At 49.2% G+C, this 27,896-nt stretch overlaps 1 protein-coding gene across 1 annotated transcript in view; it reads right to left on the bottom strand.

Annotated features, from left to right (window-relative positions):
* NADK2 (NAD kinase 2, mitochondrial) overlaps window positions 1-27,896 on the bottom strand; it is a 58,050-nt gene that overhangs the window by 12,065 nt on the left and 18,089 nt on the right. Inside the window, exons 2-11 of the mRNA XM_088447778.1 lie at window positions 23,840-23,928; window positions 23,221-23,309; window positions 20,788-20,869; window positions 19,379-19,462; window positions 17,077-17,207; window positions 15,909-15,990; window positions 11,873-11,968; window positions 4,406-4,461; window positions 3,815-3,868; window positions 3,375-3,498 (exon numbers count right to left, since the gene is read on the bottom strand). Of these exons, the coding sequence (XP_088303904.1) occupies window positions 3,375-3,498; window positions 3,815-3,868; window positions 4,406-4,461; window positions 11,873-11,968; window positions 15,909-15,990; window positions 17,077-17,207; window positions 19,379-19,462; window positions 20,788-20,869; window positions 23,221-23,309; window positions 23,840-23,928 (887 nt within the window). The remainder of the gene's footprint in view (window positions 1-3,374; window positions 3,499-3,814; window positions 3,869-4,405; window positions 4,462-11,872; window positions 11,969-15,908; window positions 15,991-17,076; window positions 17,208-19,378; window positions 19,463-20,787; window positions 20,870-23,220; window positions 23,310-23,839; window positions 23,929-27,896) is intronic.

Here is a 27,896-nt window from a genome sequence, read left to right as displayed (position 1 = left end):
TGGAGGTAGGCGTCCTGGATGTCCAGGGACACCATGTAATCCCCCGGTTCCATCGCCAGAATGATGGAACGTAACGTTTCCATCCTGAACTTGGGAACTCTGAGGAATTTGTTCAGAGACTTCAAGTTGAGGATAGGGCGATGAGAACCATTGGGTTTCTGCACCAGAAACAGAGACGAATAATACCCCGTCCCTCGTTGTGATAGAGGAACGGGAACAATGACCCCTGCTTTCAGCAAGGACTCTCTAGCCTCCTGAACCTGTAACGCCTTGGTCTTGTCCTGAGAAGGACTTGTGCAAAAAAACTGGTGGGGTGGTCTGTGCCGAAAAGACAGGGCGTACCCCTGGGAGACCACTTCTCGAACCCAGGCATCCGTGGTGGTATTGTGCCAGCACTGGGCAAATAGAAGAAGTCGGCCTCCTACTCTGAGGTCCCCCAGAGGGAGGCCCGTCCCATCAGGCCGCAGGTTTATCTTCCTGCTTGGAAGAAGGGCGTCGAGCACTCCAGGCTTGCTTCTTGGGTTTAGAGGCAGTCTTACTCGCAGACTGTCTCGGGAAGGACCGACCTTTCGCCTTACCCTGTACCCGAAAGGAACGAAAAGCCGAACTCCGAACCTTAGCAGGCAGTGCCGCCGAAGGGAGGAAGGCCGACTTGGATTTAGCCAGGGTGTCCACTATTTTGTCCAAGTCCGGACCAAATAGTAATTCCCCATTGAAAGGTAAGGCCTCCAGACCCTTCTTTGAATCAGAGTCCGCTCTCCAGGACCGCAACCACAAGGATCGGCGACCAGACACCGCTGCAGCCGATACCCGCGAGGTCAGCAGACTAGCATCTAAAGAAGCTTCACCAATGTAAGAAGCAGCGTCCCTCATTTGTCCCAACAACGCCCGCTGGACATCCGGAGCATCGTCTGGGAAGGTATCTTCCAATGCATTGGCCCACCCCTCAATGGCCTTGGCCACCCAGGAGATGGCCATGGACGGTCGGGCCACCGCCCCGGAGAGGGAGTAAATAGACTTTAAGCAAGTCTCAACTTTCCTGTCCGTGGGATCCTTCAGCGAGGATATCGACGGTAATGGTAAGGTGGCGCCCCGAGTTAAACGGGTGACATGGGAATCCACCGCCGGTGGAGTTTCCCATTTTTTACAATGTGCCTCAGGGAAGGGGTAATTAGAAGCCAACCGCTTCTGAGGAAGGAATCTCTTACTGGGCGCCTGCCAAGCTACCGCCATATGATCCGTCAACTGATCCGACAGGGGAAACACCGCAGAAGCCACCTTAGTTTTTTTGAAACTAGGAAACTTCGACTTAGGAACCGGTGCCTCATCCTCTATAAGAAGAATAGCTCGCACCGCCCTAACTAGTGCTCGCACATTAATGGACGACTTGGTATCCATTTCCTGGACCGAGGCGTCCGAGTCAGTGTCATCAGGGACCTCCCCATCATCTGAGGAACCCTCTGAGTCCGATACCTGAGCAGCCCGTGTCATGAGTGGGCGTTTTGAAATCCTAGAAGGCATGTCAGTCTGCAACATTGACTGAAAAGCCGAGGAAGCGGCCGCCAAATTTTGCACGGAGTTGGAGAGCACATCCACCCATGGTGGAGGAGTCGCCATAGGGGCCTGAAAAGGTACCACAGGCTGCTGCGGCACAGGGGAAGCCTGTATATACATAGGCAACCCCGCATAGGGACCTACTGATTGAGACCCAGGAGGACTCCGCAATAACTGCGGGACACCCGGGGAATGGGGGATGGTCGGCTGGGGGACCGCCCTAGTAGGGAGAGCAGTCGGGACCGACAGACGGTCCGCAATAGACACCAGCACTTGAGAAAACATCGCCCACGGTGGTTCCTGCGCCAGAGAAGGTCTGGATGGGCCAGGAGCCACCTGGCATCGACTACACAGGCCATCCTGTGACAAATCCTCCCTATCTACTCCTGCAGAACAGCGTCCGCAGGAGGCCAACACCGGAGCCACTGAGCGCTCAACCTCCTCGTCTGACATGACAGAATATATTATATATCTGGCACCAGGGTAGAAGTAAAACGCACTCACCGGTGTGCTGAACAACAGCCCACAATATGGCACTGAGTAGCACACAACTGTATGTGACGGACCTCACAAATACGTGATCTATATAAGTGAGGTCAGTAGAAACGCCCCTCCCCCACACACCTGTAGGGCTTGTAGGAGAAGTAAAGGGATAGGTATAAGCTGACAGTAAGCGGAAAATAAGCACAGACAGGCAGCACTAGCAAAAGTCACATACCATGCAGAAGTAATACTCACTGCACCTTTACACTACAATCAACCTGCCCAGATTCAGTGTCTGGGAGGGCTATAGTGCTGTGTACGCTGTCCTTAATCAGGGGAGAGGTACACAGGGGGACCGGTCCGCGTGCTCCCTGAGATCTGCGCTGCCACTGGGAAAATGGCCGCTGGAGACCTCAGAGGAGGAGTGGCCGAGTAGATGCAGCTCAGCGACGCCAGACTACGTGCTGAAAGGCGCGCTGAGCTGAGGGGAGGAGCCGCTGACAGGGAAGGCTTCCTCCCCTGGCTGGCCATAACCCCAGGGATGCTGGCTTCCTGCTTGCCCCTTTATCCCTGGTGGTCTAGTGGTCCCACGGGTTATGGGGGGGGCCCGCCGCCACTGCCAGCAGGCTCCGGTCTGTCCCCAGGACCGGTGGCTAAAGGACTGCATTTAAGGCATTCCGCGCGCCGCCGCTAGCCAGCGACGCGCGGCTTACCTGAATCCCCGGCGACTCCGGCAGCAGTCCTGGGAGGTAGACAGAGTCCGGCTAGAACGGACTCTGCCCTCCCGCCGCGATCCCCAGATCAGTACTGGCGTCGCGGCGCCAGTCGGGGATCAGAGCGGCAGCGTGGGCGTCTGTACAGACAGCCCTTCGCTGCCGTCTGTAGTAAAAAGAGATTAAAAATAAATAAAATCTAACTTAAAATAAAAAGCTTCTGGGGGCTGCTCCTGCAGCCCCCCTGCGCGGTGACCGACTCCGGCCGGGCACCAGCTTACACTGAGGTGCCTGTGGCTCGGGGGCGGGGTATAGAGGAGGACCCAAGTACATCCTGGGAGCTAAAAGCTTAACTGTGTGGTGCCCATGGATCCTGTTCCAGCTATAACCCCAAGGTCAACCCTGTGGATCCCCTATGGACCCTGAAGTAGAAACACCGAAATATTAATCCCTTCGGTAATGGCATTGCCCAACATTGATAAATTCAATATGATCACATAAGTGCCCAAAACATTTTTTTTTTTTGCCTACAACCATTCAATTCAGACAAAAATATTGTATTGTGTTTTGTAGTAAACAATGTAAGTTCTAGCCAATGGGAACACCCGCTGCTACTTCACTTACTTGGAGGTAAAACCACGCTGATAAATACTGGAAAATACTCGGTTTGCAATGGGCTCCCGCACACTGAAAAACATTTTTTGCTCCTCGGGGTTGAATATTAAAGAGTCATTGTATTCATTTGTTACTGCAGAGACAAAAGACGACGTATTTATCTGCATAGGAAGCGTAAGGAAATAACATTATGAACAATTCGTGTACCAGCTCTGTATGGTACTGCTTGTACAATCAATTTTACATTAAGTGTAAATGCAGACTGTAGAGCCGCTAAAGCAATATTCCTAAAGCGGCAGCTCATTAATTCATTAGGAACTGACTAGTCATAACTGGGTGGCAATGACAGAAGGATTCCATAGGTGGCATTTCAGTTACAATATAACACACACATGCAATATTATACACACACTGGGACGATAGGTTTGTCAGGCACTACAATAGCTTACCTCTCTCTATTAGGTCACTGTCCAGAGGCAAGTTCAGCTTCTTGTGGCTTTTAACTAAGAGACAATGATAAAAATAATTACCATACCAAAATTGGAAGCAGCGATACCGAATGAGGGTGGGGATACTGGCGGCCAGATTACTGGTACACGATTATATAGGTCTTCTACCCAACAATCTTCTTCTCCCCAGCAAGTGAGAGTGACATCAAGGTGAAATAACCGGGTTACTGAAAGAGTCCAAGGCTTAGGGCAGGAGTGGGCACAGTGGGTAGTGTCCACAGCAATGGGTTGCTTTGTAATGACATCAGTAAAATATATGGGGAAAGCTACAAGGATGGTTATAGCCATCTCGGTCATCACTTATGTCAGGTCATTACTATTTGCTGTCGAGGAACAATGCTATTAATAACACTTCCCAGGTGGTCTCCACCATTTCTCATATGCATTATGGAGGCATCAGTCACCACTAAAAAAGGTCTATAGTCATCCATTAGTGCACCTTCACTGCAGAAAACAAAAATACCCCAAAAACAAAACATATCTGATTGGAAAGTCCCAACGTGTGCAATAAATAAAAAAAGTGTCACTCACCGATGCAAAGTATTTCTTCCACTGTCTGCGGAGCCATTTTATTTATGTTGTAAGACCTACAAAAAGGCACAATGAAAGGCTCGGACACCTGACCATACCCAGCTATCAATATAATGCAGTGTTTTCCCCAGAATTTTTTTTCCAGCCGAGTGGCATAAAAAAAAATAGCCGGTTGGGGGCCTTCGCAATAATATGAGATATGGTAAGAACTTACCCTTGTTATCTCTATTTCTACGAAGTCCATAGGGTTCCACAGGATACCTTGGGGTATAGGTGTGACGTCAGTCGCAGGGCACCAAAGAGTTAAGCTTTCAGCCTCCCAGGATGCACTAGGTCCCCCTCCTATACCCCGCCCCCGGGCCAAGGCACCTCAGTTAGTTACCAAGCCATAGGCCGGAGGAGGAGAAGGAAGAGAGAGAACAAAGATCTGGACACATACAAGAATCACATTCTCACCAGAGGGAGACGGAAAACCGGTGACCAGAGCAAAGCCCATCTGCAGCACAGGTGCGACAGGGCGGGAGTCCTGTGGAACCCTATGGACTTCGTAGAAATAGAGATAACAAGGGTAAGTTCTTACCATATCTCATATTTTCTACTTCAGGGTCCATAGGGTATCCACAGGATACCTTGGGGATGTCCCAAAGCAGTATCCTTTAAGGGTGGGGACGCTCCTGTGCAGAAAGGAGAATCCGCCGCCCGAAGGAAGCATCCTGAGAGGCGAAGGTGTCAAACCTGTAATACCTCACGAAGGTATGGACAGAAGACCACGTAGCAGCCTTGCAGATCTGAACTGCCGAGGCACCACGTCGAGCTGCCCACGAAGGACCCACAGACCTAGTGGAATGAGCCTTCAGAGAAGGAGGGACCGGTAGGCCTTCATGAAGATAAGCTTCAGAAATAGCCATACGGATCCAGGCTGCCAAAGTTTGCTTTGAAGCAGGCCAACCCTTTTTACGGAAGCCAAAGAGGACAAACAAAGCGTCCGACTTCCTAAACGAAGAAGTGCGGTCAACATAAGTCCTTAAGGCCCGCACAACATCCAAAGAGGCCTCACCCACGGAAAGACCCGGTGAGTTAAAGGCCGGAACAACTATTTCCTCGTTAATATGAAACTGGGAAACAACTTTGGGAAGAAACTCGGGCCGAGTGCGGAGCACTGCCCTGTTCCCATAAAAAACCAAGAAAGGGGGTCTACAAGAAAGAGCCCCTAACTCAGAAACACGTCTGGCCGAAGCAATGGCCAGAAGGAAAACAGTCTTAGCTGTTAGCCATTTAAGATCCACTGAGCCCAGTGGTTCAAACGGCGGTCCTTGGAGAGCCCTCAGGACCACAGCCAAATCCCAAGGCGCCACAGGTGGAACAAAGGGCGGCTGAATGCGGAGAACACCCTGCATAAAGGTGCGCACATCCGGGATTGTAGCAATCCTACGGTGAAACCAGACAGATAGGGCCGAAACCTGTACCTTCAAAGAAGCAAGGCGAAGCCCATGATCTAGTCCCGCTTGCAGGAAGGCGAGAATCCGAGACAGACGAAACTCCCGCGGTGCATAACCTCTCGGTCGACACCACTGGAAGAACGTATGCCACACGCGATGGTATATCCTCGCGGAAGACGGTTTCCGAGCTCGTAACATGGTCCGCACCACAGAGCTGGAAAACCCCCGGGACCTCAGCATGGCCGTCTCAACAGCCACGCCGTCAAAGACAGCCGAGTCAGGTCCGGGTGAAGGCAAGGACCCTGAGACAGAAGGTCCGGTCGTAGCGGCAACCGCAGAGGAATGTCCACGGACAGACCCTGAAGGTCTGAGAACCAGTGCCGTCTGGGCCACGCGGGAGCTATCAACAGGAGCGTCCCTCCTTCCTGTTTGAATTTCCGGATTACCCGTGGAAGAAGGGAGACCGGAGGGAACAGGTATGCGAACCGGAACGTCCACCGGACGGACAGAGCATCCACCAGAGACGCCCCTTCGTCTCTTGTGCGAGACCCGTACACCGGCAACTTGTTGTTGTGCCGGGACGCCATGAGGTCGATTTCTGGAAGACCCCACCTGTCCACCAGTAGTTGAAAAACGTCCGGGTGCAGGGACCATTCCCCCGGATGAACGTCCTGGCGACTTAGAAAGTCCGCCTCCCAATTGAGCACTCCCGGGATGAAGACCGCTGATATGGCCGGAAGATTGCGCTACGCCCAAACCAGGATCCGAGAGACCTCTACGAGAGCCGCCCGACTGCGAGTTCCTCCTTGCCTGTTTATGTAGGCCACGGTGGTAGCGTTGTCCGACTGGACCTGCACCGGGCGACCCTGGAGAAACCGCTGTGCCTGCTGGAGAGCATTGAAGACCGCACGGAGTTCCAAGATATTTATTGGAAGCTCCGCTTCTGTCGGCGTCCACCTGCCCTGGAACAAGTGTGGACCCGAAACTGCTCCCCAGCCCCGAAGACTGGCGTCCGTTGTCAACAGGACCCAATTTGGAACCCAGAACGGACGTCCCTTGTTGAGGTGGGTCGTCTGTAACCACCACGTAAGGGACAGGCAAACCTCCTGGGTGAGCACAATCGTCTGGGACTTCAGAGACTGAGTCAGCCCGTTCCACTTGGACAGGATCAGGTGCTGCAGAGGTCTGGAGTGAAACTGGGCGTATTCCACCATGTCGAACACCGACACCATGGAGCCCAGTAACCTCATTGCCGAGTGTAAGGACACCCAGCGGCTGTGCAGACAACTGCGCACCCTTGACTGTAAAGCAGAGATCTTGTCCTCCGTCACGAAGATCCTTTGCTGTCCCGAGTCCAATAAGGCTCCAAGATGCAGAATCCTCCGAGACGGGATTAGAGTGGACTTCTGCCAGTTGATTAGCCAGCCGTGCCGTTGCAGCAGTGCAATGGTCAGGTCCAAGTGGCGTAACAGGAGCTCTGGAGATCCTGCCACCAATAACAGGTCGTCCAAATACGGCAACATGCGGACTCCCTGCAGCCGCAGAGAAGCCGCCATGACCGCCATCACCTTGGTGAAAACACGTGGTGCTGTTGCCAGGCCAAAAGGTAACGCCCGAAACTGGAAGTGGTCGCTGCTGATTGCGAACCTGAGGAACTGTTGATGGCGCCAAAGAATAGGGACATGCAGGTAAGCGTCCTGTATGTCCAATGACACCAAGTAGTCCCCAGGTTCCAGCGCCAGAATGATGGACCGTAGGGTCTCCATCCGAAACTTCGGGACCCGCAAAGACTTGTTGAGTGCTTTGAGGTTGAGAATCGGACGATATGACCCATTGGGTTTCTGTACCAAAAATAGATTTGAATAGAAACCCTGGCCCCTCTGGGAGAATGGAACCGCCACTATAACTCCAGCCTGGAGCATAGTGTGCAATACCTTCCGCAGCTCCATAGCCTTGTTCCGGTCTGATGGGAGACCCGTGGTGAAGAAGCGAGCCGGGGGTCTGTGCCGGAAGGAGAGGGCGTATCCGTGAGAAACCACCTCCAGAACCCAAGTGTCTGTCGTAGTGGTCGACCAACACTGGGCGAACTGTAGCAGGCGGCCTCCCACCCTGGGATCCCCCAAAGGGAGGCCCGGACCGTCAGGCCGCAGGCTTGTCATCTGGCTTGGGGGCCGGACGTCTGGTACTCCATGCCTGCTTCCGGGGCTTGACCGATTTCTTAGGGCCAGCCTGTCGAGGAAACGACTGTGGTTTGGGCCTGCCCTGGGCCCTAGATGACCGAAAGGACGATGGTCCCGAACCAGAAGGAGCAGCGGCCGACGGGAGACAGGCAGATTTGGCTGCCGCCAGCGTGGCCACAATCTTATCCAGATCCGGACCGAAGAGAACTTCTCCGGTAAACGGCAACGCTTCCAGACCTTTCTTGGAATCTGCGTCCGCCTTCCAGGATCGCAGCCACAAGGTGCGACGAGCAGCTACCGCTGCTGAAGAAATTCTAGACACCAGAGTACTAATGTCTAGAGCCGCCTCGTTGATGTAGGTGGCCGAATCACGGAGATTGCCAATCAACTCCGCCTGATCGGCCGGACAGTCGGATTCAAAAGAAGCCTCTAATGAATCCGCCCAGCGCTCCATCGCTCTGGCAACCCAGCAAATGGCCATAGCCGGCCGTGCTGCCCCCCCTGCAAGGGAATAAGCGGACTTCAGGCAGATTTCTACCTTGCGGTCCGTAGCATCCTTAAGGGAGGACATGGATGGCATCGGCAATGTGGCACTACGGACAAGACGGGTCACGTGAGAATCCACCTGTGGAGGGGATTCCCACTTCGCAAAATAATTATCCGCGAACGGATAAGCCACCGCCAGGCGTCTCTGCGGCTGGTATCTTTTGCCAGGTTGTTTCCACGCCTCCTCTAAATGGTCCACCAACTGACCCGAAAGAGGAAAGACTGTGGCATCGCCCTTCACATCTTTGAAAAAGGCATACTTAGATTTAGCCGCTGGGGGAACTTCGTCCTCAATCACCAAGGCTGTGCGGACCGCCCGAATAAGTCCAGGAATATATACTTTGGACTTAGCATCAGCGTCCTTAGTATGGAGAGGTTCCTGATCGTAAGGATCTAGAATCTCCCCATCATCAGACGTCCCTTCGTCATCCTCATAAGGAGCGGACAGAGACGCCACCGGCCTTTTATGAGACCGCATCACAGACTCCCCTTGCAACACATCCGACAAGTGCTGTACAGAACTCGTCAGGGAGTTAACCCACGCTGGCTCCTGAGAACCCGGGAGCGGGGAAATAGGGAGACTGTGGGGTACCACCAATTGTCGTGGGAACCCCTGCATGGGTGACGACACCACAGACTGCTGGGACAAACCCATCGGAGTAAACGCGGGCTGCGGAGCTAACTGGCCCACTAAAGCTGTTAACGCCTGAGCGAAACAAGCCCAGGGCGGCTCCTGTACCGGTGCTGTAACCGTAATAGGCCGCGCCATGGACAAACACTGCCGGCAAAGGCCCTCCGCGCTACCCTCCCCCTCCGCTAACGGTACTTTGCACGTGGTACACTGTAGCCGGAGGGGAAAATCACTTTCAGACATGATGGCACCACGTATGTGACCTCTCTCACCAATTAAGTATTAAATAGGCGAGAGACCACCCTGCAGCACCGCACCGCAAGGGCTGTAGCAGAAAGAACAGGGACAGTAATAAAGCTGACAGTTTAGATGAAGAAAAGATTACAGGCAGCAGCGCTAGCACAGTCACATACAATGCAGAGAAATAACAATTCCTGCACTAACAGCGCTGATCACTCAACTACACAGACACAGGGCCTGGTAGGACACAGCGCTGCATACACAGACCTGACCACAGCGGAGGAGAGGTATGCGGGGGGACCCAGACCACGATGCTTCCTTCCAGACTTCCAGCAGCGTTCACCATGCGTTCTGGAGAAGATGGCCGCCGAGGAGCAGAGAGGAGGCTGGCCTGGGGGAGGAGCGCTGCCACAGGACCAGTCGGCAGCATGCAGAGAGGGCTGTGTGCAGCGGGGGAGGCGCCGGCTGTGAGACAGGGAAGGCGCGCTCCCCTGGCATGCATTTAACCCCTGGGACGCCGCAGCGCTACCGCTCTGCTGCGGTCCGCTGTCCCAGGGGGTAGTGGAAGCGCAGGTTGGTCGCCTGGCTCCACGCTGCAGCCAGTCCCCAGGGAGCCCCCTGCCTGGGGACTTAGGACCATGTGATCAGCGGGGACCCACCGCGGGACCCCGCTGCTTACCTCTGTCCCCCTTGAATCCGGCCATGGTCCGGAGCATCTGGGGTCACCGCTAGCTGTGACCCCAGACGCCCACCAGCATCCCCGGATCAGTACCGGCGTTCTGGTACCGGCGGGGTGTAGGGAAGACAGCATGGACGTCAGGACTGACTGTCCATGCTGTACATCCAGTTGTGCAGCCACAGCTGCATGAAGAATAAGCTTCAGGGGCTCTTCTAGCCCCCACTCCAACAGGTGCACCCGACTCCGGCCGGGCACCAAACTAAACTGAGGTGCCTTGGCCCGGGGGCGGGGTATAGGAGGGGGACCTAGTGCATCCTGGGAGGCTGAAAGCTTAACTCTTTGGTGCCCTGCGACTGACGTCACACCTATACCCCAAGGTATCCTGTGGATACCCTATGGACCCTGAAGTAGAAAAAATGTTTTAAACCCTGACCTTATAATGATTTGAACTTGAAATAACATTTTATATATTAATTCTCTTCTTCTTATTAAGAGGCCCAGTCGTCTTATAATGAAAAAGTTGCAAAGTCTGTAGGATCTGGTTCTTTTTATAAAGCTCCCAGATACTGTCCCCACTTGCAGGCTCCAAAAGTGCCGGGTGGTGCACCCGCAAAAAACAGCCTGGGGAGAACACTGTAATGTATTGTTCTATTACACCAAAAGCCTATAATAAACCATTCTTGAAAAAGAATAACTACTTAATTAAAAATGAGAACACTTCGAATATGAAGTGACTTGTTTTCATACACTGTTTTTATATTATCATATACCTTTCTCTATTTCAGGAGAGTTACAAACAAAAAGACAACATTAAATCGTCAATATCCATTCCACACCTATAGCCACTGACCGCTCAGATCACAGCAGGCAAGTATAACAAGCCTAAACCAATTGCATCTCCTACCAAAATTAGACAGGAAATAACCAAATAAAAGTGAATATTCCACAGTGGGGGAGATGCGTCAAACCCTGGAGAAAGTGGAGAGAGATAAAGCACCAATCAGCTTATGTCACTTTACAGGCTGTGTGTGAAAGTTTATTTGTTGGTACTTTGATCTCTCTCCAAGCTTTGATACATTATACTATACAAATTACAAAGCGTATCCCTAGGTCAAGATTGCACTGGGATAAATCGATACCAACAGATAATTGTGGTATGACCACCGCAATATCTATCACTAGAAATAATGGCGATAAAATCGTGACTCTACGTTCACATAAACTGAACGATGTTTACACAGATCGATCAATAAGATTATGCTGGCATCCGATCACAATAAAATCTCTTAACGAGCAAGAGACCCTCCTCTTTTGTGCCCTCTCTCTTTTTTCTTGTATCGTAATAGCTCAGGCAATGTCTGGAGTGTTTAAGCCCCTGGGAGTGCCCCCGCTGGGTCTGCAGAAGGATGCTAATAGCATATAAAGTGGGCATGATTGTGGCACATGTCATTTAGTGTGGCAGAGGACAAGGAATTCCAGTGCTCCTCTTCCTGGACATGCACAAGTCTTGAAAGACAAATACTGACTCCAGTTGAAACTGCTGTTTCTAAAGCATATAAGAGCCTTACTAACCTGCTAGGCTAGCTAGAGAGCAGGGTAAAACCACATCGCTGGGAGAGTGAAAGCCTTGGGGAGCAGGAAACAGACAAACTTTGATTTGCTTTCAATATTTAGCACATGTGGCTGCGTATGTTTAGAGGACAGATCTGGACGGGATTGTTGTATCCAGTGACTGTAGTAGAGAATACTTACCAGGCCTTTGAGCCTGTCCCTGTGCAAACATTCAGACCCGAACTCTTCTGCTTCTCCCAAGGACCATCGTCCACCGAGATCTCATAGTAGGAGGCCCTATGAAGCGAGAAGGTAAAACGTGGTTTGCAGAACTTATAGTTCACCTTGAATGAGACAGAACATAAGTGTGTATCAGGTGTGCAAACGGATATCGCTCTATATTCAACACTGCAGCCAGGGCACAGCCAGAGCAAGCCATAACATTCAATGCGATAGGAAGTTAGGAAATGGGCGGTTTATAACAATGTAACCCATTGGCTGTAACATTTATGTGAAAAAAAAAAAAAAAGTCTTACTAGGAATCTAGATCAATGATAAACCTGTATATATAGGACTTACTGTTAAAGAGTATACTTTTCAATTACAGGATTGTTCAAGCAAAGAGACAGAAGTGTTTTCAGTTAATAATGGGGAATAGGAACGCTGCCTTGTTCTGTACACAAAGATGATTTTTGCATCCCAATAAGCCTTTTCTTGGAGCATTGTCTATGTAGATGACTGGGACATCCACTACCTCAGGGAGGCAGAATAAAGCATAGGAGAGACTAGATTTAGGAACTAAAATTGAAGATTAACCCCGTAGGTGAGCAGTTATGAAGGGACTAGGACTTCTGTAGAAGCTACTGGAGGCACTACGCAGAGTTAAAAATTCCAGAAGGAACGGTTTACTGTAGTGTTTACTTTCTACCAATGAAGTATTTAAGACTTGGGGGAAAAAAAAAAAGTTGTGCTATAAAAAACAGTTCATGTACTTGAATGTATGTAAATGTCCCATGCGTCACACAGAGAATCACTCATAGGAGGTTATTTTACAGAGTGATTGTGGTGGAGTTTATCTTAGTAAGCAATGTAGATGAAAGGAGGATAACCTTTAAAAGCAGAGGAAGATGGAATGGATGGGGCAAAGAATTGTCATGCTATTGGCTGACTGCCTGTCATTGGTCAATAGGCATTAAAAGTCCCATAGCCTAAAATAATTCCTGAGCAACCATAGAGGAAACACACCGGTTCCACGGTTTGATGAACCAATTATTTTGAACCATCAAGAGAAGTTTAGGAGGACAATCATGGAGTCCTTGGAGGTAATATATTTCAAGCTTGAGGCTCAGCCACTAGCCGTATGACTGCTGTTGGCACTTCCTTAACACTACCCTGGACTATCAGAAGAATGAAAGGGGTCTATGCCAGTGATTCCCAACCTCGGTCCTCAAGGCACGCTAACAGTCATGGTTTTAGTGATATCCATGCTTCAGCAGAAATGGTTAAATCAAAATAACTAAGGTACTAATTTAGTTACCTGTGCTCAACTATGGCTATCCTTAAAACCTGGACTGTTAATGTGCCTTGAGGACCGTGGTTGGGAACCCCTGGTCTATGCACTAAGCCTTGGATGGAGATAAAGTGAAGGGAGATAAAGTGCCAACCAAACAGCTGCTGTCATTTTTCAAACACAGCCTGTAACTTGACCGTTATAAGCAGATTGGATGGTACTTTATCTCCATCTCTAAGGCTTAGTACATAGATCCCAAAGTATCGTAGCCAACAAGTGGAGAGGTAGCAGGAGACATCGAAGTTGTAGGCTCAGGTAAAGGCCATACTAGGATAGGAGAAAACAAATGCACTAGTACTGTCCCACCTCAGCGGATATGAATGGTATGGAGAGGAGAATTGAGGTGGACATTTAGCAATGTAAGGTAGACTACCATCCAGCCAACTCCTCTCTGGAAGAGTCCACAGAAAGAGGAACAGTCATGGCAAACAAACATTCCTACTTCCCGTACATCGTGCCAAGATGTGAAGGTGGGAAACCTATTCCAGCAGGGATAAACCCTGCAGTCTTCTCTGGGACTAGATGTAAACGGGTGTTGTGACTTTAGGATGCTCCCAGTACCACTCCTAAGCTGGATACACACTAAACCAAGGATACTCCCAGTACCACTCCTACGCTGGATACACACTAAACGACTGTATCTAGCTATGCGACCCACGACCCCAGCGGGCCGACATATCGGGCGGTCCGTACAGACTGAACGATCCGGTGCCCGACATGCCAGCCCCGGCCTATTATCACTGCATGGAATCGTCAGACGCATCGCCTGATTTAACTGCGTGTACAAAAGATCAGGCGATGCGGCTGATGACCCAACGGGAGCCCTAACTACACGATGTAGTGCATACACCCTGCACGATATGAACGATCTGTAGTTCTGATGCGTCAGAATCGGCCAAAACTTTAGCGTAGTGTATAGGGGCTTTTTACACAGCCATCTCTAATACACAGATCGGGCAAACATTCAAGAACAAGAGAAACTAAGGTCTACTTCTTCTAGCAGGAGTCGATAGACCAACGATGGGCATACTGATAACTCTTGGGCCTCAAGTGTGATCCTCAGACCTGTAAATAGGGTCACGAATGAAAAACGACCCCCTAAAAGACCTTTGCACAGGCCACACCACTGATCCCAAAATGCCCACACTTGCTACAAAATACCACCACATTCCCTCAGAAGCCTGCAGGGGTAGGAAGGAGTGCCTGTGGTGCAGAAAGCAGATGAGGTTATGTAATGTGGGAGCTGCAGCTCCCATTCATTATTATTCTCTGCTCCGTTATAAAGCGGAATGGAAGAGCTGGAGGGGGCACATATAAAGGCTGCCTGATACCATAGCGATACACATAGTTGGTCTAGACCTAGTCAGGCTAAAGTCTATTACATGGACTACCCTGACTCGCTTGTGAGGAACAGACCTTCCAAGAAAGCATAAGCCTCAAGTTCTTGTAATAAGAAAAAATTATGATAATTATTTGCCATCATTTTAAGCATTAATATGGTGCGGAGCATAGCATTAGTGTGCAGGCCAGACATAACAGCAATTTATTACTACTAAACAAAACCACAGAGACAGTAAATGTCAACTTTCATGAGAAAATGGCTAACCAAACCATAAGACAAAAACTGGCCGCGAGTCAATTCAATGTGATGTTGAATAGCCCCAGGAGGGAGCTCCTGAAGTTATTCAATTCAACGCAATGATTTCTTCTCGCACCCTCCTGGGGAATGAGAGGAGAAATCCGACAAAAGTGCCGGCCGTGCGGCCGTTTGCCGACTTATTGCGGCTCTAACAGCCTTGCCGCCGGCACTTCAGTCGGAGAAGGCTGGTTCTCGCGACTAAACACTCCGGTTAAGTGGCGAGAACCGGCATTCTCCGACTTAACATCGCGCTGAATTGAATAGCTCTGGAAGCTCCCTCCCGGGGATATTCAACATCGAATTGAATCGCGGCCATTGTTTCATTATAGCACAACGATCAGCAGAAATGGTTATCCAGATAAAATTATGGACCCAACCATATCCCTTAATGATCTTCCTTACCATAATACTAATGTGTGTTTACCTAGCTGGCGAGAGGAGAGTGCACAGATACTGCTTCGCTGTCTGTCCAGCCTGCATGGATCAATCTGAAAAAGGCTGATCCTACCTCCACAGTAGTGTTCATACTAGCACCCTGCACCTTACTCTTTCCTGCCTGGGGTGTCACTCCCTGCTCTGGTGCTTCTAGCACATACAGTGCTGAATCTCAGTCGTTTGTTGCATCAGCTGAGTGTGCTAGAAGCATAAGAGCAGAGAGCGACACCCCAGGCAGGATAGAGGAAGTGCATGGGTTGTGACAGGTGCAGGATGCTAGAATGAAGACTACACAGTATTGTCATGTGTGCCAGCAGGTTACAAAGGAACTTGCCGCACAAAGCACATTACTGTGTAGCAGAGAGGCACGACATAGGACAAATCACTTTCATGTAGGCTGGGAACAGGCGGCTGACCTGTGTGCAGTAGCTAACTAAGCACAAATAAAATATTATGGGAAGGTCAAATGTTTGGTGGAAGGGTCAATAATATTTTAGTCTATGAACCCTGATGCAAATCGCACTAATCAACTGTAACCCAAAGAACTCGATTATTAGACTAGTGCAAGGTATAACAATATTATAAGAAAGTACCTGGAGGACAGAGACTCGCCGATGAATATCTCGTTTAATGCTCTTACAGGCAAAAGATGGGGCCCGGATACTGTTGCAGAAGCTAGGTAATGCCAAACAGTTATGTAATTAGATGGTGAAATAGCAACAAAAATGATTTTTGTATACACAACCTCTTTCTTCTGACACTACCAAGTACACAGGGCCTGACTCAGCAAGGAATGCAACTGCGAATGCAAGAGCGATTACGAAAGCAGTTCAACTGCGATAGTATGCCAATTCATTGCGATCGGAATACACAATCAGGCCCACTTTACTTAGCACACATCCTGCGAAACCATCGGTACAATCGAGTACCATCGCAGCCTAACGCACACTTGCACAAGCCCTGACCTTACTCAGATATTGCCAACTTCCATGCACGCTATCAGGCCTCAGGCTGCGTATGGCATCGCAGTGGATAATTTATGCACACCCCATGCAAACAGCGTTCAAACGCACTGGCACGCCTGCATTTTCCAGACCATCCCCCCGTTAACACCCACAAACTGCACTTCCTGTCGATTGTTGCGTACTGCGTATGCGCAGACCAATCGGCTGATTGCATGCTTATTAGCAACAGCGTTCCTTGATGAATCAGGCCCATAGTTCTCAAGATCTGTACGTTTAAAAAGGGAACCTAGCCTTAATCTTACGAAAATAATCAAATGATTAATAATCATGTAACGACTGTTTTGTAGCAGAGTGAAAAATGTCTCGAAATAGGCAACAGTAATCATGTAGATTGGAGCCATAAATAATTACAAAACTCATGGGCAGTGTGGATGTTTAGTCTTATATAGGATAGAAACACACATAACTACATAGAGCTGGTTTATGCAGAGTGTGACCAGATATGCATATGACTGGCTCCCGTGCGTCTAGCCCGATTGTCTCTCTGGTGCACTTTCCAACCTATTTCACATATCACGGTTGTTCCGGCACCATTCAATTCTCTCTAGAGAAAGAGGAAGTTACACTGCAATAGTGTCACCCTGCAGTGCTGTGTGTAACTGTATTTGCACAAGTTGCTTTTGACCAACTGGAGCAGTGGTGGTTTTACAGCCCAGGTCACGGAACGTCTGTAAAACCAAAAGGAAAAAGAACCTCCCTGCGTAAGTAATGTAACTGAAACCTACATTCACCTTACTTTGCTCTGGAGGAAAATGATGGGCCTTATTATGCTGTTCCAGGCTCAGCTGCTGCTCGTGCAAGTCTACAGGGCTCAGGTTTATACCCGTTCCTTCCAGGTAGAGTCTAATGCGCTGGCGCCACAGCCACCTAGTCAGAAAACAAAAAGTATTCTCTGTGGACACCTTCACAAGAACGGACAAAATAAAACATGTACATACACACTACTGCACACACGCACATTAATATAGTTCATTACAATACGCAGTAGACGCAGTTATTATGGAGATGACCCAAAGTTTGGGAGACTGAAGATCAGGTCACTAAGAATGAATAGCATTAATGCGGCCAAGGGCCTATTCATCAGCGTCAATGGGTCAGTTAAACATGTGGCCACCGTAATTCCTGCATGTTTCTCACATTTTTAAGGGAATCGGTATGTTCAGATCCTGACGCCGGAAGACCGGCAACAGTGAAGATGCCGACAGGGGATTTAGGTAAGTAAAACTAACCCAGTCTCGTTCCCCCCTCCCTCCTAACCCTCCCTTAGGGGTGCCTAACCCTCCCCCCCCTGTGCCTAAACCTAACCCCCCCGTCCCTGCAGCCAAAACCTAAGTCTCCCACGCGGGGGGGGTTTGGTATCGGGGTGCCTAACCTTAATCTCCCCCTGGGGGTGCCTAACCCTAACCCACCTTTCCCCTAGCCTAACCCTCCGGGGGAGGGGGGGGGTGTACCTAACCCTCCCGGGGGTGTGCCTAACCCTAAGTCCTCTCCCGGGAGCTCTTAACCTAACCCCACCCCCAGCTGTCCGCGCCCAGCTTACCTACGTTCGGTACGTCGGGCATCGGGATCCCGGCGTAGAGATAATGATAGGCGTCAGGATTTCGACGCCTATCATTAGACCCCTGCTGGGATTAGACAGTCGGGAAGCCGGCGGTCGGCATTTCGACCATCGGCTTCCTAACTGCATCCCTTTTTTAAGTAACTGACCCATTCTCCATTGCGGCAATGCGGATATCTCCTGCGTGCAGTACAGACCTGATATTGCCCGCCACCCCCTACACTAGTATGGGGTCAACTATTTATGAAACTCTGAAAACTGACTGCTGTGACTACTGTCCTCTTCAGACGCCATTAGCCCAGAACCCTGCTGTTTCCTAGTGGAAGGAGATCCAAATTGGGTAGAGAGCCAGGCGGACCCCTCCTCCAACACCAGCAGAACACATGCATGACCTAAAGCCGAAAGAGAGGCTCTAATTGAAGCCTGAGGTTATCACCCTTTTTCACACCCGTTAAATTAACGGGTCTAATTGAATTTGCCCCCTATATCATTTTAGACAAGTCCTTCACCCTTCCCGTTTGCTCTGCTCTAACTGTACAGCTAAAACATCCGCTGCAGGGCGCTATTTCAGCAACAGTGAAACAGGTAAAGTCAGATCACAATTTGCTTTTCGACTGGTACGTTGACAAAACACTTGCAAAGAGGATTTTGGGGTACTTACCGTTGTAGCTGGGAATGCAGTAGCTGGCAATTTACTAGCTAAACTTGTAGCTTTAACATGTTCCCTCTGCAATCCCATGATGTCAGTACAACTTCAAAAAGTACCTGGTAAGGGGAAGCAGTAACCCAGTGAAACTGTTATAACCAAAATAAAAACAGAACCGCAGGGACCAACCGGTCAAAAAACACACAACGCAACACGACTGAGCGTGAGAGAAGGAACGCAGTATCCCTCGGCATGACTCAGAGAAATGGTAAGTACACAAAAATCCTCTTTTCTGTTTCCTCAATGCTGGGGAACACTGGACCATGGGATGTTCAAAAGCCACCCCAGGGGAGGAAACGCTCAGGCTGCCTGACCGGAGAACTGTACGCCCAAAGTGGGCGTCGCCGGAGGCAAAAACATGAAACTTTACAAATAAAAAAATAATCCCTAGCTACAAAGGGCTGCAAGCAAGCCCTTCAAATCGTGCCCAACTCCACAGGCACTTACACTACACTGACATCAAGGGGTTGCAGAGGGGAGGAGCTTAGTGTTGAAGCTACAAGTTTAGCTAGTTAAGTGCCAGCTACTGCCTTCCCAGCTACAACCCATGGTCCAGTGTCCCCCAGCATTGAGGAAAGAGAAATTTACTTTCTAATTCCCCGTCACTAAAGAGTTCATCTCAGAAATTCTCAACGTAATACATAGAGCTTGATTTGTTACCTTGAGTGCCTGTTACAATGTACTGACTTTATATAAGTGCTACAGTTGTATTTTTCCTTTCACTGAACACATCAAGGTCATAGATACCTGCTAGAAGTATGACAGGAATCGTACCTGAACTCACCGCTATAAAGTTTGCGTAGAGCTTCTGGGAAGGAATTAGTGTATCGCACTGGGAGACAAAGGTGTCCTTCAGACCTTAAGGGAAATACCAATATGTACACAATACACAAAAGCTTATTAAAATGATTCCAGTTACACACAAATACAAAACGATATATAGAGTGGAAAAATGACGTACACACATCAGGGCACTAAGACTGTTGTATAAACAATCAAAAAAGACCTGGTCTCTTGACCTCTTTGTATACTGCACAAATAGGAAACGCTTGAAAACACCTAAATGAGATTACCAACAACAAACCTAGTACAAACATACAATATACGGTAACTGTTAAGGTGTCACATTAAAAAAAAAAATTACAAGATGATCCAATATGAAAAGGGGTCCAGTTTATACCATAATGCAGTGGTTCCCAAAATTGGTGCTGCGAGTTGGTGGCCCAGGACCAAATCACTTTATCTCAAACTCGGTCCTCAGGACCGAAACAGTGCATGTTTTCCAGGTCTCCTCACAGAATCACAAGTGAAATAATTAGCTCCACCTGTGGATCTTTTCAAATGTGTCAGTGAGTAATGAATACACCTGTGCACCTGCTGGGTGACCTGGAAAACGTGAACTTTGTGGGGTCCTGAGGACAGGGTTTGAGAATCACTGATAGGCAAAACAAGGGCTGCCAATTATAAAATATATGGACAAACCGAAGAGCAACCCTGTCCACCACCACATAACTGCAACCAACGGTGACAGGTAAGCACAGTTTACTTAATGTAAATCATTTTTGCTGAATTTTTCAATAATAAACTTTTGGCCTAAATGCTAATACTCTAGGGCACAGGTTCTTAAACTCAGGCCTCAGGACCCTAAACAGTGCATGTTTTCCAGGTCTCCTTACAGAATCACAAGTGAAATAATTAGCTCCACCTGTGGATCTTCTAAAATGTGTCAGTGAGTAATGAATACACCTGTGCACCTGCTGGGTGACCTAGAAAATGTGAACTGTATGGGGTCCTGAGGACAGAGTTTGAGAACCACTGCTCTAGGGCGCAGTGATTCATTAAAGTTTGGGAACCACCGCAGTAATGGAAACGTGAAGGTTTCCAAACCACGACAAGGTGTAATGATGTTGTCCATCTTTTGGGACTGGAGGATGGGTTAGGGAGTTACACAGTGAAATTACACCTAGGACAACATAATTGATGGCGGGATTCCTGTAAGAAACCTGCAAGAGGGGGGCGGAGGGATAAAATCCACTTACGGATATGGAAACCATGCAGAATTTTGCGATGACAGATTTGTGTATATGTCCATTTGGATTGGAACATAACAGTAGCACATTTCATATTGGGGTTAAGTATTATAAAATAAGTTGAATTTATGCGACACTGCCTTAAGAGTTTACCTCACTGGATCGGTATTAACTCCAATCACCGGCTTGTATCGGTCCTGCACTTTGCTAGCAGCGAGGAGCATCGTACCGTCCCCTAGAACGAAAAATTTTCTTCAAATGAGTAACAATATCTACGGACATGCTTCAACTATAGACAAGATCTCAATCTAAAACCAATGGAGTGCGGGCTACTCATGCAATTTTAATTTACTACTAGAAGGAAACCAAATTATATTCCAAAACCACCGCACTTGATCGTCTGCGAGCATATTTTGCAATCAATCGCATACTAACGCTATTTTTGTTTTAAAGCTTCAGCACTATGTAGAGCCGTCCAATGACTGGGACATACAGAAGAAGTTCTACAGTGCTCTCTCCGTGACTCATGTCCGCCCGCAGTAACGGAACGCAGAAGGTTGGCTGCGGACACAACACCCGCTTCAGGTTACTGCCTAAAAATCTCGATTCCCATAAGCAATAAGAAGCTCACAGTGTTGGTGAGAATGATAGAAGGGCAGAGAGAACAATTAACCCCCTAACACACAAACATTAAAAAAAAGCTTCTACTTTAGGAGTGTTTTTAAAATGCAACTATTATTTAGTTTGCTACAAGAGGTAGAGCGTTCTACCTCTGTACTGGGGACTCGCACTCTACTGACAGTCAATGTAATTGCATTTGCTAAAGCAACCTTTTTTTTTTTCTCTTTTCTTAGTGCCTCTTGCAAAAAGAATGGAAATTTACTGCATTAAACTGCTTTACATTTAAAAAATACTCTAAAAACTCGTGAACAGGTCGGGGCATCTTTTGAAGCAATGGATTCTAGTATTTGCTTCGTTTTCATCTTCATTTAGAAGAAACATGAGCATACAACAAATAGAATCTGAGAAATGTAGGAAGCTGGCTCTTTCTATCCTGTTCGTAAGCCAACGTAAAACATTTAATGTTCAGAGATTCAGAGTGAGAGTCCCCAGTGATTGTGCTGTACAGGTAAGTATTACACTGAATACAGGGTCGGGATTCGATCACTGAAGCGATGTGTTAGAATGTATAGAGGTAGAAGCACAATTCACTCTGCAAGCCAAATAGATTTAGTCTCTATAAATGAGGGAATTAAAGGCTAAATACCCAACTCACTCTCCTTTTATTGGTGGTTGGACACAAGAGGCAGGATGCATCAAAGCAAAACCCCCACAAATTACAGTTTTGGATGCTTACCGCATACGCACCAATCTCTAGAATGAGATACATTCCGGAGCTTAGATACAGTGGGCAATGACATCTTTACATCGCATTTCCCCCCGAGAGGGATCCAATTGACTCCTCTCAGCAACCCCTGTAGCACGTGCATCAATCGACGCATACGCTGAAGGACTCCCGGGTTCCAAACTCAGAAGTTCAATCTCAAAGGACAGATCATACCGGGAAAGCTGTCCTTTGCGGTTACTAACTCTGTATGCTTGCAGTAAAACCCAGTTAGGCTTGTGAGGAGTGGGGGAATGCATCCCGCCATGGGCTGGCAATATCACATATTCCATGGTTTCCATAAAGCCTGTCAAAATATCTTTAATATGGCTAATCAAATAATAATTTACAGTAATGAACAAGTACACGTGCTTTCAGGAAAGCGTTCACTTCACGATGTCAAGTTCAACATGTAGCGCTGCATGCACAAATGATGCACTCAGTGTCCATTATTTGGCGTTCAACGGGAGTCCTCACTGAGTACTTAAATCACCATTCGGTCTATGTATTAAGGAACATATGGCGGAAAAGCAGTGGCACAACCATTCTTTCTCCATATTTGCTAAATGCTCGGCCAACTGTGCCCGGAGGAGTCCAGGCAGAGCGATGGCATTGCATGAATGGAAGTCACATTAACCAGATGCGCACATTTCCCCTTACTCCACTGCCTTTATGCTCCAAATTCTGAGGTGTTGGTGGGTCCGCTCTCTCTATTTGAGCAGAGCTGTGCTATATGCAATTACTGAACATGTCATAGGTTGCCACTCTGCTGGGAGTTTCTTGACAACACACTTGGATGACAAACTATAAAGCTGGGTAGACATTTAACGATGTGTACCCAGCCGACCTGTCGTGCGCCGGGACCCGGCCACTTGCCGATGTCGGGAGTGACATTGCGACTGCGGGGGGCCATGCTGTATTCGGCAGCATGGCTTTCGCTGACTATGTCACCCATCAGACCTGCATGCAGATTCAACAGGCGATGTTGCTGAAGAGTGTACACACTAGATGATGTTGCCAGATGCGGCTGGATCGGACGACATATCGTTTAGTGTGTACCAACACTAAGGTCGCATCCACCCTAAAGATTAGGTCCACTGTAGAGAAGTAATGGATACAGAAACAAGAAAGACACTATAGTTGTGGGGTATCTGACACTACAGCTTTCAGTACATTGTAAGTAGCAAACTTCTGGGGTCTACCTCCTGCCGAGATAATGGCATCAGCCCATCGTACCGTCTGCTCGTCATAGTCTCTTCTTTTCACCACCCGAACTTCAATGCCTTCATTCCTGAGAGAAGAGGGGAGACCTGGTAAGTGCACAAACATGTACGGTGGTGTTCTAGTACGTGCTCCAGGCCTGCAGACATGCGGGGGGCAGCCACAGCCAAGTCGTTACTGTACTATATAATGCACACAGTATATTGTAACACCAACGTTGCCAGGGACAACAGAGCCCGACATCTCCAGCCTATCAGCATTATATAATGCAGTAAACCCAGCACTCACCAGCTGACAGGTCACATGTCGCTGACTCGTGAAGGTGTCTCCTGGTTAATAACAGTCGGCATATGTGGTGCTCACTTGAAATATAGAATGTACCCTGGAAGCAGCAGGTCATATTTGTAGTTTAGTTGGCCCAGCGCTTGAAGTCAGTACCGTGGGTAGCATCAATACTTTCCTCATCAGGATTATTAGATCGCCATTTGAGTAGTGCACACAGGGCAACGTACCGCTGGCACAACACCTGTGTTAATGAATTCCCCCCCCTAATCATTAAGAGGGTCAATGAAGCGGAAACCGTTTTAAAAGACAACGTACCTTAAACTTTCTACAATTCGCTCTACATTTTCTGAATGAATATTATGTCTCTGTAACAGACCATTGTAACTGGAGCCTTTCAATGCAAGCTGTAAAACACAAAAAAAAATTAAAAAATTAAATAATTTTAAAAACATAACCACGTTGGCGAAACATTTTGATGCAAGTTGTTCAAATCTTAAAGTTCTATATTATTTCCTTGCAAGGTCAGCAAAACTTCACCCTCCAGGACCTAATACACGTGCATAGCATTAAGTTTCGCTAAAGAATATCGCCCCCTGACTCACGTCACTTTATACAGGAGATAGGGCACAATAAAATAATTGAATAGCCCCCTCTGGCTTCTGAACAGACTTCCTCTCCCTTTGACTCACCTCCACTTGCCTGTTAAGAAACAGTGAACCCCCCATCCCTTATCACTAGTCCACATCTAATTTGTCAGTTACTGCCCAGTATTGTCCAATGATGTGTCATTTTACATTTACTATAGCACTGATGTGTCTTGTTTTACTGTTACTGTGTGTATATAAACTGTACGGTTCTGCGGAAACTATCTGGCGCCTTAAACAATTTGAGTTATGGTATAATATACCTCAGTTAACTCTTTCTTCGAGGTCCATAGGGTCCACAGGATCTAACTTGGGCTATGTAGTGGAAATGATCCATTGCACCAAACAGCTTACAGGTTTGAATCTCCCAGCATACACTGGTCCTCCTCCCTATATACCGCTCCCTCAGCCACAGACATTCAGTTTGTGAACAAGCCTAACAGCAAGAGACGGAAAGTCGAGAAGGAAGTACATCACACACAAGAAACACTAAACATAGGAAGAGGGAATTAGTGATACAAAAGAGCAAAAGAACAGATCCCAACTGAGGCCAGGTGCATCAGGGTGGGTGCCCTGTGGACCTCCAAGAAAACAAGAGATATGGTAAGAACTTACCTTTGTTATCTCTGTTTCTACGAAGTCCATAGGGTCCACAGGGTTGACCTTGGGGTATAGCTGGATCTGGATCAATGGGCACCACGCAGTTAAAGCTTTGCTGCTCCCAGGATGCACTTGGGTCCGTCCTCCTCTATACCCCGCCCCGGCCACAGGCACCTCAGTTGGTAAGCAGCTAAGGCCGGAGGAGGAGACTAAACAGAGAGAAGGAAGACTGGAACACACAAGAAACCATACTCTCAGAAATGGGAGACGGAAAACCGGTGACCAGCCACACAGCCTATTTGAAGCCAGGTGCGTCAGGGCGGGCGCCCTGTGGACCCTATGGACTTCGTAGAAACAGAGATAACAAAGGCAAGTTCTTACCATATCTCTTGTTTTCTACTTCAGGGTCCATAGGGGGTCCACAGGGTTGACCTTGGGGATGTCCCAAAGCAGTTCAACTAAGGGCGGGGACGCTCCTGTGCTGAAAGGAGTACCCGGCGCCCAAAGGATGCATCCTGAGAGGCGAAGGTGTCAAACGCATAAAACCTCAAAAACGTCTGAATTGAAGACCAAGTAGCCGCCTTACACAGCTGAACAGCGGAGGCGCCACGTCTAGCAGCCCAAGAGGGACCCACAGAACGAGTGGAATGAGCCTTAACAGAGGCTGGCACAGGTAAACCCTCCTGTGCATAAGCCTCACAAATAACTGAACGAAGCCAACGGGCTAACGTTTGCTTGTTGGCAGGCCAACCCCTCTTGTGAAAACCGAAGAGAACAAACAAAGAATCCGACTTCCTAACAGAAGCAGTCCGGTCCACGTAGATTCTAAGTGCCCGGACTACATCTAAGGAAGCCTCACCAGCGGAAAGATCAGGCGACTGAAAAGCTGGCACAACAATTTCCTGATTAATGTGGAACTTTGAGACCACTTTGGGCAAAAACTCAGGACGAGTGCGGAGCACCGCCCTGTCCTGGTGAAAAATCAGAAAAGGGGAGCGACAGGAAAGCGCCCCCAATTCTGAAACCCTCCTGGCAGACGCAATTGCCAGGAGAAAAACCGTCTTAAATGTCAGCCACTTGAGCTCCACCGCCTCAAGAGGCTCAAACGGAGGACCCTGCAGGACCCGTAGCACCACCGCCAAGTCCCAAGGAGCCACAGGAGGCACAAAGGGAGGCTGGATCCTGAGAACACCCTGGAAAAAGGTGTGAACGTCTGGTAGTATTGCAATCCGCCGTTGAAACCACACGGACAAGGCGGACACATGAACCTTCAGAGATGCAAGGCGTAAGCCGAGATCCAATCCTGACTGAAGAAATTCCAAGATCCTGGAAACTCGGAACACCTGAGGATCATAATGTCTGGACTCACACTACTGAAAGTAAGTGTGCCACACTCTGTGATAAATCCGTGCTGAAGCAGGCTTGCGTGCCCTGAGCATGGTACCAATAACCGAACTGGAGAAGCCCCGAGACCTCAAGACGGCTGTCTCAAGAGCCACGCCGTCAAAGACAGCCGACCCAGATCCGGGTAAAGGCAGGGCCCTGGAGACAACAGGTCCCGACGCTGAGGAAGAAGGTACGGAGCGTCGATGGAGAGGCACCTCAGATCGGAGTACCAAGGACGTCTGGGCCACGCCGGAGCCACCAGCACGAGCGTGCCGCCGTCCTGCTTGAATTTCCGCAGAGCCCGAGGAAGTAAGGATATCGGAGGAAACAGATACGCCAGGTGAAACGTCCATTTCACCGACAGAGCGTCTACCAGACAGGCGCCTGCGTCTCTTGTCCTTGACCCGTAAACGGGCAACTTGTGATTGTGACGGGAGGCCATCAAGTCCAGCTCCGGCAGCCCCCACCTGTCCACGAGTAGCTGAAACACCTCTGGGTGAAGCGACCATTCCCCGGGATGCACGTCGTGACGGCTGAGGAAGTCCGCCTCCCAATTGAGGACTCCGGGAATGAAGACTGCCGAGATCGCTGGAACGTGACACTCCGCCCAAGCAAGAATGCGAGACACCTCCGACATTGCTGCCCGACTGCGAGTTCCCCCTTGGTGGTTGATGTACGCCACCGTGGTGGCGTTGTCGGACTGCACCTGAACCGCCCTTCCGTGAAGAGCGGGGCCGGACGACTGCAGGGCCCTGTACACAGCCCGCAGTTCCAGGATGTTGATGGGGAGAAGTGCTTCTTCCGCGGACCAACGACCCTGAAGCGATAATGAGCCGGTCACTGCCCCCCAACCCCGAAGACTGGCATCCGTCGTGAGCAGGACCCAGTCCGGGATCCAAAAGGGGCGCCCCTCGACCAGATGCGCCGTCTGAAGCCACCAAGCCAAAGACTGCCGAACCTCCGGGGACAACACCAGCATCTGAGAGCGGATCCGGTGAGGTAACCCGTTCCATTCCGATAGAATCAGCCCCTGCAGGGGCCGGGAATGGAACTGGGCAAATTCCACCATGTCGAATGTCGACACCATGGACCCCAGAACTCTCATAGCTGAATGGACCGACAGGCGGCAACTGCTCAGGCAACTGTGTATCCGCAGCTGCAGGGAGGAGACCTTCTCTGGAGTCAGGAAAATCCGCTGCTGACGAGAATCCAGCAGGGCTCCCAAATGAACCATCCGCTGTGATGGAATCAGGGAGGACTTCTTCCAGTTTATCAACCACCCGTGTGCTTGAAGACAAGCAATGGTCAGGTGGAGATGTCGAAGAAGCACCTCCGGGGAGCTCGCCAGCAGTAGAAGATCGTCCAGGTACGGCAACAGACGTAGACCCTGACCCCGAAGGTGGGCAGCCATAACCGCCATCACCTTGGTGAACACCCTCGGAGCCGTGGAAAGGCCAAAAGGCAACGCCCGAAATTGGTAGTGATGGTTCAGGAAAGCAAACCTCAGATACCGCTGATGTGCCGGTGCTATGGGCACATGTCGATAGGCGTCCTGGATATCGAGGGAGACCATATAATCCCCGGGTTCCATCGCCAGAATGATGGAACGTAACGTTTCCATCCTGAACCTGGGAACTCTGAGGTATTTGTTCAGAGACTTCAAATTCAGGATAGGGCGATGAGAACCATTGGGTTTCTGTACCAGAAAGAGTAGAATAGTACCCCGTCCCGCGCTGAGACTG

This window comes from Taudactylus pleione, unplaced genomic scaffold (genome assembly GCF_031769625.1).
Source record: "Taudactylus pleione unplaced genomic scaffold, aTauple2 ptg000438l, whole genome shotgun sequence".
Taxonomy (NCBI): domain Eukaryota; kingdom Metazoa; phylum Chordata; class Amphibia; order Anura; family Myobatrachidae; genus Taudactylus; species Taudactylus pleione.
The sequence above is the reverse complement of the archived record's forward strand: the minus strand, read 5'-3'. Positions and strand labels throughout refer to the sequence as shown.